Consider the following 10940-nt stretch of genomic DNA (forward strand, 5'->3'; position numbering starts at 1 on the left):
CGAAAACTACTCATAACAAGGGAGCGGCAACCAAGATTGCGGAAAAAAAGAGAGGGCTCGCCGCCACGCAGAGACCTTGAAAGATCTCTCATGGGCAGGCGATGGCTCCAAGGAGCGCCCTAGCCGTGGAGGCGAACATGCCGAGCCGGCAGAGCTGGAGTCGTTATCCCTCGACGACATGCCCGATCAGCTCAATAAGCACCTCAATAAGTAGAAGGAGTTCATCCTAGGCTTGATGGAGTTGCTGAGGAGAGCCTCGACGACATGCTCGCTGAGCTCAATCAGCAGGGGGAGTTGACCGGCGGCTTGGTGATGCTGCTGAAGAAGAGCATTGCCTTGGAGAAGAAGGCGACCGGCGAAATCCTGCGACTTCAGGAGGACAAGGCGAAGCTCTGCCACTAGATCGACCTGTTAATGGAGAAGAACGCCGGCTAGAAGAAGCTGCATGAGAATAGTAGTTCATCGATGAAGATGCTGCAGACCTTCGTCATGGAACAGAAGGAGGAGTTGGTGAAGCTCCGCATCAAGCACCCGGCTGCTGTCAAGGTACGTAATGCGGCCGTGGAACAGATGATGAAGGCTCGCGTCGAGAAATCCCGCGTCATGGACAGAATGAAGAAGATGGTGGAGGAGACGCGCAAGGAAATGGAGGTCGTGGAGGCGATGAAGAAGCAGTTACGACTCCGCGGCGAATTAGATCATTTGGGGTGATAATCTTCCTTCTTCTTTTGCTACTGTGTTTCATCTTTTGCTTCGGGTGTTTCGCCGCACATGTCACGTTCTCTACGAGGCATTAATAGAACAATGTGTTTTTGAGGGAATGAATAGAATGATGCTAACAATGAGAAGACTAGCAAATTAGATCATTTTTTATCGCCATATGGCACTGGGCTGCCGTGTTTCGTGCTCCTCCGTCGCAGTACTACTCCAGTGGAAAACTTGAGTATACCGCACGGTTCTTTGCTCCTCCTCATCAGGTCGTCGGTGCATTTATACGAGCAGTCAAATCACAAGGCCCCACCTTCCAGCAGTAATGCGCTGTCAAATCACAAAGGCCCTCGCCTCTCGTGAAACCGACCAAGCTAGACTGCCCCGCCCTCTAGCCTTTTAAAAAATGTATACTTTTGTACAGCAGTAGTATCGATGGATTGCGCCATGGAGCAAAACTTGAAATTAAAAAAAGGTGGTACATATAGAGAGCGCTCGTCGCCTAATTATGCATATAGTACTATTAAAAAGGCTAGTCACAATAATGGTGTCCAGCACAACCCACCCCTCAAATAAAACTAAGCACCCTGGAATTCTTTGACAAAACTAAGCACCCTGAAATTCTTTGACAACTAAACTGCTGGCTATATGATGTTGGCCATATATATTGTACGTATATAATGTGAAGAAACGAGTGGTAGTACTATACCAACTAAAAGATGAAATGTAAGAAATACTAGTATGTACGTACTGAAGAGTTAAAGTAACAAGAAGAAACATAACATAGTTCTGCTGGGGGCTCAGCACAACACACCCCTCAAATTAGACTAAGCACACCTAAAATTAAACTTTGCAACTAATCCGGTAGACACTGCATTAGAAGTTTAGAACCACCATGAGCAACGACACTGCCACCTTACTCGGAGTCCTCGTCCATGCCCTCGACTTCGTCCTTGTCCCTCTTCCTCTTGGCCGATACTTCTTTGCTTGAACCGCCAACTTGGCTGTTGCTCTTCATCCAACCCTTCTAGATATTGAAACAAAGGTAGCCATCCATTGCAGCATAGTGGATGTGGTCTATATCTAGTACATTCCGCTGCCATGCATGACGATGAAACGTGTATGGAGGTTTCTCCAGTTTACCATACTAAGGATGAACCATGCCTCCTGCCAGGGTCAGCATTGAAGGCTGATGAGAGGACACCAGCTGATTCTTTTGGAGGTCGAAGGTGTTGCCTACAATGAGGCCTATCCGATGCAGGACTTCTTTGTCGTTACCAAAGTCTACAGTAACGAATTTGACTAGGTTGCTCTCGAGGAAGTCCTTAAAATCCTGGCACTCAACGTCATCATGGCATATGTGGTAGACCAAGCATAAGTCATGCACGCAAACCTGGATCACGGTGGGCTTCTTCCTCTTTTCGTCCTTTAGATCCTTCTCTCGTCCCATGATTGTGGTGCACTCAAGATCTAGCCCAGCGACCCACTCATCATCTAAGTCTTCGAACATGCATCTGAAGCGAGAAAGGCATCCTTTCACCGTCGCGGAAGAACGGGTGTAGATGACGTCGAACTCATCACCGGTGATGGTTCTAACCTTGTACTCACCGCCGATCGGGGAGATTTGGGACGCCGTGGATTTGGGAGGAGGGTTAGGATTAGTGGAACTGCCGTAATGTGAATGGACGGGACGACTAGGAGCGAACCATCGTAGTATTAAAGGACATGTGGGGACGAGTAGGAGCGAACTGCCAGCGTGCGAATGACAGGGTAGTGGCTTTCCATTATCCCATGATACGGGCTTCCCAGAGCCCTTGGATCTGAGATCAAACTGTTGCATGGCGTAATTCTAGACCTATGTGTGAATATCCTATCCTGGAGGGTTATTCTGCAAATTTTCAGCAACTTAGCATGCGACCGTTTGATCTCAGATCCAAGGGCTGCCAGCAGCCCGTATCATGGTCACGCCTACCATGACCATCGCGTCGCTCGCGCGGTCGCGCCCTTGGAGATTTAACATGGTGCGTTAGGCTATCTGATGTTGGCATGTCATACATAGTCATCACTTAGTCACTCATACTACAACAAGGTTGGCTATAAGGTTGCCTATAAGTGTATTTTTTTACTCCTCTCTATCTCTTTCTTCGTACTCCCTCCATCCCATAATATAAGAACGTTTTTGACACTAGTGTAGTGCCAAAAACGTTCTTATATTATGGGACACAGGGGTACTAGTATTTATTGCATTTGCCAAGGAGTGACCTCTTCCAATGAAATGGTGTTGCTAAGTTTGCTTCATTTAATTAGCTATAGACTCAAAATTGTCTTTTCACCTAGGTACACGCGCTTAGCACCATTTCTTCCTTGGGTCACCAAACTAGTCTCTCTCTTCTTGATTAACTTGCCACATCAGACTTTATGCCTATGTGGCAAGCTTAAGCACCTGTAGGAGCAAGTCAGGTGCCCGTCCGTTGCACGGAAGAGTAAAATGCATTGATCGGGGTGTTGTTTATTTTGACAAAGGATGTGTGGGTCATCTCATGTGTAACAGGTATCGATAGGTTTCTTCAGATATTATTTCATCTCTAGAGCTCAGAAACATCCGGGTGAAATAGATAAAAAAGTATCTTTTGCAAACAAAAGCGTTCAACTGTTCAACCTGCATCCAAAACTTGTGAAGAAATAACTCTTATTGTGCTTTGCAGGAAATGGTTCATCATAAGTCTTTCACCGATACTGTAGTAAAAATTCATACATGGAAGATTCTAGACTAAACCATAAATGGATACACTTTTATTCATGCGCGATACTCCAATAGAGCAAGATCATGCATGGAAGTCTTCACATGCTTAGACAGCGGATTACATTGAGCGAATACTAATGATCAACATTTAACTTAGTAATGGATATGTCCAGGTGAACCTCCTTGGAGTCCCCATGCACAGTGTCGGGGGTCAAATAATACCATGCGTCTTCCATGTCCACATCGGCGGGAAGGTCCCAGCTCGGCAGAGTCCAAGTCAGCTTGACGTAGCCAGTGTCGCTGCCCACGGACCTCCGAGCGGTAGTAACAGTGAGCACGCACCCGTACATCGGCCTCGTGTCAGTGTCAGCATCAGCGGCATCGCCCCTGACACACACTACAGAGATGTGGTGGCGGCCTGCGCGGGCCTCGCCGGTGACCACGATCAAGAGGAAGACGCTGTCGTCCTCCTCCGAGACTAGCAAGCGGCGCTGATCCTCTAGTGACTCCAGCAAGGTGAATGGGTAGCACGTCTCGTACTTGATGTTCTTCCCCAAGGGCCAGTAGTGATCGCTGCACGCCTGCGTCAGGTGATGCACAATGTCTGCCGGCGAGCCCCAAAACGACACTGGGCACTCATAGCAGTGGACGAATGGCTCCTTGGAGGCATCGACCAGGCCGTCCATGAAACGGGAGTGGCTGTAGGGGACGTTCCGCCAGTTGAATCTATGAGCAAGTTACTACGAGATTTACTACAAAATAAATCATGACGGCTATAACAGAGATTAAACTAATCATGCGGACTAGCATAGTAGATGAACAGATTGAGTCTAAGACACAGACTAGAAACATGAATTCTACCATGATTTCGAACAGGAAGGATAGAAACACATACGGTGCAGCAGGAGCAGCACCATTGGCGTTGAGGTTGTCGCCCATGTTGTTGAGGAAGAGGTTGCCGAGGTCGGGGAAGAAGTCGTCGTCGGTGAAGTCGTGGCTGCTAGCAGTCGCGAGAGTGCGCTCCCCAAATGTCAACAGCGCCCGCCGAATGGAGCGCAGGAGGGAGTGGCTGTAGGGGACGTTGCGGCCGCCGAATGGAGCGCAGGAGTAGCCCACGAAGCAGTAGACGGTGCTCCTTCCTAGTCTCTATTCTTATCTCTATCTCTACTACTCTTCTTTGTTTTTTATAATATACTAGTTGTAGTTGTCAAATCAAATAGTACTGCGCCGTCCACTACACGCCCGGCTGAACACACCTCCTCGCCTCCATTAAACCCGCATGCAAACCGAGAAACCTACTCTAGCCCGCGGGAGGAAATTTGCCGGTTGTCGCGGGAGGGTTATTCTACAAATTTTCAGCAACTTAGCATGCGACCGTTTGATCTCAGATCCAAGGGCTGCCAGCACCCCGTATCATGGTCGCACCTACCACGACCGTTGCGTCGCACGCGCGGTCGCGCCCTTGGAGATTTAACATGGTGCGTTAGGCTATCTGATGTTGGCATGTCATACATAGTCATCACTTAGTCACTCATACTACAACAAGGTTGGCTATAGGTGTATTTTTTTACTCCTCTCTATCTCTTTCTTCGTACTCCCTCCGTCCCATAATATAAGAACGTTTTTGACACTAGTGTAGTGCCAAAAACATTCTTATATTATGGGACACAAGGAATACTAGTATTTATTGCATTTGCCAAGGAGTGACCTCTTCCAATGAAATGGTGTTGCTAAGTTTGCTTCATTTAATTAGCTATAGACTCAAAATTGTCTTTTCACCTAGGTACACGCGCTTAGCACCATTTCTTTCTTGGGTCACCAAACTAGTCTCTCTCTGTTGATTAACTTGCCACATCAGACTTTATGCCTATGTGGCAAGCTTAAGCACCTGTAGGAGCAAGTAAGTACAATAGTGTGCTTTACATGGCATTTTTGCATATGTGGAGGAAAGAGAGGCAAGGAAAAAGTTGAGAAGTGGGCTCTCATGCAAGAGCCAGCCTCTACTACATGGTCGAGCATTGGGAGAGGCACCTGTATGGAGGTGGTCAGGAATCGGGAGACTCACGCCGGTCGTAGAGCCGCAGTTAAAATGATAATGGCAAGTCAAATCACAGGGCCCCACCTGTCCAGCAGTAACTCGCTGTCAAATCACATAGCCCTACGTTTGCAGCAGCCTACTCCCTCGTCTTCTCGCATCTCTGTCGAACCGACTAGGCGGAACTGCCCCGCCGCCTACCGCGCAGGAAAAGCCCCGCCCTCGACTTTTAAATAGTATATAGTATACTAATTTTGTATCCATGGATTGCGCCCGCGCCATGGAGCAAAGCGTCTAGAAAACGGCGGTACACATGTATGGAGTATACAGCATGCTCGTCGCGTTCGCGTCGCACCCCAGACGGTCGGTCGGTCTGGCACGCTGCTCTCCGAATGGAACGCGCGTCATATTGCGTTCGCACACACATGTGGGATGGCAATTGAGAACCGACCATAGGCACACTCCCCAGCCCCGCAAATCGGGTGACTTAATAGAAGAGGGAGACGAGCGATAGTACTAGAGAAGTGTTGTACTACGTTGGTGCCTGGACGATCCCTGCAAGACACGGAAGATCAGTTCGTCCATGCATGTGACCAGACTCCAGCAGACACGTCTGGAATGGCTATCGTCTACATATCGTGCAGGCTGTGTTGTACATGGTTGTAGTTGTGGTTAGAAATCTAAAAGAAGGTTTCTTGTCATCTCGCAAAATTAGGTGTCATGTGCGTCGGATCACTGCGAGGGTTAAACAGCGACAACTGAGTTGGGTTAGTCATTGGGGGCACATGCACGAACAGTGACTACTCGGCTGCCATCTAGGTCAAGCCGGCTATGTTTATTAGGACATCTATCAACGGACCCCGTTTCTACGAGTTTATCTTTAATTTGAGCTTTGTTCCTCGTCTAGTTTGTCCGTCGGGATTCATGTTGTCTCCTTTAGGCAGTGAGGTTATGATTTCTTGTCATGTGGCATTTTTCGTGTTATATGTTATAATCCGGCGCTTCAGATCAAAATGACGACAACTGCGCCTCCGGGCCACGTGCATGAAGACTTCTCGACAGTCATTGGCGAGGTCAAGCCGGCTCCGGTAGACAAAAGAAAACTAAGTACTAGTCCACTATATAGGCAGGAGCCTCCGCGCTTGCTTGCTAGTGTTGCTCTCTTCACACTATCTCGGCCTCTCCAAATCTAAACACGACAGCGGTGGCCACACACTCTCTCTCTCTCTGCTCACCGCTGGTCACAGATCCAGCCGGATCCTCTCTACCGAAGAAGGTGAGAAGGTGCAACGTTCACGCGGTCGTCCTCAGCGATGGCTCTTACCCACTGCTGGGCGCGTCCCGATCAGCCTGCCTTGTCGTTCTCTCCCAAGCACCACTGGCGAGGGAGGGCCTTCGACCCCTTCTTCCTCGCTGTCGTAGTGTGAGCAGATCCGGCCTCCCGCCGCCCACCAAACACTACTAGAGAAAACCTGATACACAGAATCTTACCAGCAGCGCGGTTTAAAATAGGGCGCTACTGCTACTTAGCAGTAGCACGCGTACACAAACCGCGCTACTGATACCCACGTAGTAGTGGCGTGGTATATAAACCCACGCTACTACTAAGTGGTCTCCAGCGTGCTCACTGGGACAAGCAATAGTAGTAGCGCGGTGTATAAACCCACGCTACTACTAAGTTGATAGTAGTAGCGCAGTGTATAAACCACACGCTACTACTATGCAACCCCGCACCACTGCGAACTTAGTGGTAGCGCGGTTCACCGGCATGCGCTACAACTAAGTGCACCACACCTCCCTCTCTCCCTTATCCCCTCGTCACTTTCTCTCTCCCTTCCCTTCGTCCGTCGACTCCGGTCCAGATCCAGGGCCATGGTGCGCCCTCTTCCCCATCACCGCCGGCCACCATCCCCATGCTTTCTCTCCCTTGTCCCGTGGATCCATCTCTTCCATGGCTACCTCCCACACCGTCTCATCCTTCCCCCATCTCATCCTGTTTTTCTTGTTTGGGAGCGACAAGGGGTTGGCGAGGCTGGAGGCGAGCCCGTGGAAGAGCGGGAGCAGGGCCGGCAAGGGGAGGGCGCGGAAGAAGGAGAGCGCCACCGCCTGGGTGGGCGCGGCGCAGATGCCGTGGAGCGCGACCACGGGGTAACTACATGTTTCGGCTGGTCGCGGAAGAAGCACTCGCTCGTGAGGATGATCTACCGCAACTGGTCCCTGCTCTCCTCCACGGTGGTCATCTGGGGCAGCGTCGGCGCCGCCGGCCTCGCCGGGATCTTCCTCTTCGGCGGCAAGGTAACCAGCCAACCCACCACCCACCGCGCTGCTCCCTCCCCTGACGGCCCCGGTCGTTTTGGCCGGTTGGCCGCTTGGTCCGCGTGTCCGCCCTGGTAGATCAAGTTAGATCCGTTTGCTGTGCGCGCTAGACTGTGATATGGCGGCTCGTTCGCCTCCCTCCCGGTAGGGGTTGGCGTTCCAGCCTACCCCGTTGATAGTTCTAATAGATTGGTTTCGACTGTTTAGCCGCCGATTTCTGTGGGTTCTAGCCAAGAGGGCACGAGTTCCTCGTTCAAGCCTGTCATTTTGTTGATTGATTCGGGTGTCTGTGCTAATGGTGAGTACAGTCGCTATTGTTTCGAAAACGATTTTTGTTGTGCCTGCTGGTGCTCAGAATGAGCTGCCTTGCTGCGATCCGTCATGTGGAGCAATCATTGCTTGCTGTCCGAGGAGTCCTTTGCGTACTGCGAAACTAACATGGTAAGATTGAGCTCTAGCTAGTGCTTTGATGACTTGTGTAAGACATTGAACTACAACATGGTAGAGATTAGGAGGCACTTAAATACACCGTTAAAAGGCCCAAAAACGCCTTCAAAGATATAACAAGGCATTCTAGAAAAATGCTAGAGACAGTTCCGAAGGGAAAGGCTTATATAGGCACTTTGAGAAAATGCCTTCGATGCTCAGACTTTTAAGGGCATTTCCGAAGAATGCTTCTGAAGATCTTTGAGGGCGTTTTGAAATACGCCTACAAAAATAGGACATTGCCCATCTGGGCAGAGATTTCACTCACACAGTCACACACGCACGCGAGGCGCCTGTCGACTTGACTACTCTGCGCTTGCTTGCTGGGCCTAGCTCCTTCGTTATATATCTTGTTTTGATAAGGTGCTTAGTTATATCTGAACTACTGAGCTGGTGCTAGCTCAAGCTGGCCGACACACACCCACACGTCAAACTGAATCACACTACAATATGTTAGAGAACTCTTAAGATGTAATATGCTGCTCTCCTTTTAAACAGGCCAGAATTTAGCTCGGCAAGTAGTATGGGACTAAATAATTGCTAAACCAGCCAAAAAAGAACCAGATGACTCAAACCAGCGACCTAAGCGAACTAGGCAAACGAATGTGCCAACCAACCACTCACTGTTTCATATTTATTAAAGGAAGTTTTAACATTTTATAGCGTGTTTGTCTGGCCAGATGGGTCCTGCGAGTGGAAGGCCCGATACGTACATATTTCATAGAATAGGGGCTAATTTGAAAATCTAGCCGAGATTTCGAGGCGTTTTCCTCCAGAATGCCTTCAAAGTGCGTGCTGGCGATTTTCAGAACACTCCCTATGATTTGATATATTACGGCATTTTCTGAAAACGCCTTTAAATCTGTAGTGGTGAATTTGCAAAATGCTCTGTAAGCTATTACATATTACTCCGTTTTTCAGAATGCCATTAATTAAGCATGTTTTGAGGCGTTCTTCAAAAGTGCCTGCTAACGGGGGCCTTTGAAGGCGTTTTGCCCAGACGCCTTTAAAGAGAAGTAATCTAAGGCACTTTTTTAATGGCTTCTCTATCTAACATGGCTTCTCTGTCTTATGCTCTATTTGTCAGTGAAAAATCTTGCACCTTGACCGACAGAATTAAGAGTGACTAGAATGGGGAAGGACCTCTGCTGTATTAGCTAACAGTAACACATTAGCAGTACCTAATGATGTATGGTTCCAACCGTCAAACCCACGATGGAACTGGTTACTTGAATGTGAATGGCCAACTCCATGCCAGCTGTCTTTTAATCTTACTATGCTTTTGCATTATCTTCTTCAGTGAGAAGTTGTTATATGCTAGAAGACTAGCTTCAAACTCAATTTAGAACAGACCTAAATGCATTCTTTGTCCAGTAGTTAATTTGGACATGCCACTTTTTGGCTTGCTCATAAATATCTTGGCTATTTTGACCCTCAAGCCATCCATTAGTCCTATGCTGCTGTACCAATGCACCTGATTTTTATTCTACCAGTTAATTCAAAAAATGTCTCTAGATATGTGCTTCATCCACTTACTGCATATGACATCTCCCTATATTTTTCTGAACCATTTAACTGATTTTTGTTGTAGTCCAAAATTATATGTTTATGTTTATTGCCTTTTTTAGTGTGTTGATATTTGAAAGGGAACAGGGCAACGTGTTGCAATCTTGCTTTTGTTAGAGCACTATATTTTATTGTTAACCATGCTATGGTCCAAACTCATTTTTATTCTGCTCATATGATATTGCTCATCTTTTGTTTTCTGTCCCGATGCCTCCTGTATTTAGAGTAGAAATATTTTTAATTTAGTGTTTCTTGAACATGGCCAGGGCAATGGATAAAATCTACTCTCGAGAGTTGACAGAGGGAGCACATGCTAAGTTGACTTTTTCCTACGGATTTGTTTATCGTGAAGATTCTTGCAATGATGCAAAGGGAGCAGATCATTTGGAGAGATGCCACTGTTTGGTGTTTTTATGCATTTTGGTTTGCATGTAACTATGTTTGCACTAGCTGGGAGTAAGTGACTTGGCAAGAAGTGTAGGTGTTTTAATTAAAGGCCTGAAAACCATGACAATTCTATATGCTCTTACAGGATGTGCTCTAATGCCGCTGGTTTATTATAAATCTTGGATTAGTAATGATGTGTAATGCTGCTGGTTTATTGCAAATATGTATTTGTTTTAGTTGTTGGAATTGTATGCATAGAATGGAATTGGTGGCTCTTTTTTTTAATTCCTAATTAGTTAGTAGTAGCGTGGAAAAAACCAAACGCGCTACTACTACTTCGTTAGTAGTAGCGTGGATTTGAAACCGGGCTACTACTAACTTTTTAGTAGTAGCATGTGGGAAAACCTGCCGCGCTACTACTATTTCATTACTAGCAGCGTGGGTTTGCACCTGCGCTACTACTAAAATGTTAGTAGTAGCGTGGGTTTACCCGCGCTACTACTAACTATTAGTTGTAGCGCGATACTAGTAGCGCGGGTACGCGCGCTGCTAGTAGCCATTTTACCCGCGCTGCTAGTAGCCTTTTTCCTAGTAGTGTAGCGACATCCCGGCGACCATCGGGTATAACTTCCTTCGAAACCGGCCTTGCTCTACTTCCCGAGCTCATGACGTCGCTGCATTTGTATCTTTTACTATTTC

General features: G+C 47.8%; 1 protein-coding gene across 1 annotated transcript; it reads left to right on the forward strand.

The window, feature by feature from the left end:
- The first annotated feature begins 7682 nt into the window (after positions 1 to 7682).
- LOC123114698 (succinate dehydrogenase subunit 8A, mitochondrial-like) lies at positions 7683 to 10398 on the forward strand. The gene is made up of 2 exons (XM_044536134.1): positions 7683 to 7781; positions 10387 to 10398. The coding sequence occupies exons 1-2, from the start codon at positions 7683 to 7685 to the stop codon at positions 10396 to 10398; spliced, it is 111 nt and encodes a 36-aa protein (XP_044392069.1).
- Positions 10399 to 10940: the final 542 nt, after the last annotated feature.

Source organism: Triticum aestivum, chromosome 5B (genome assembly GCF_018294505.1).
Source record: "Triticum aestivum cultivar Chinese Spring chromosome 5B, IWGSC CS RefSeq v2.1, whole genome shotgun sequence".
In the NCBI taxonomy this organism is placed as follows: domain Eukaryota; kingdom Viridiplantae; phylum Streptophyta; class Magnoliopsida; order Poales; family Poaceae; genus Triticum; species Triticum aestivum.

What these genes read in the sequence shown, in the direction of transcription:
- LOC123114698 (XM_044536134.1), top strand. Translation starts at nt 7,683, where the DNA reads ATGATCTACCGCAACTGGTCCCTGCTCTCCTCCACGGTGGTCATCTGG.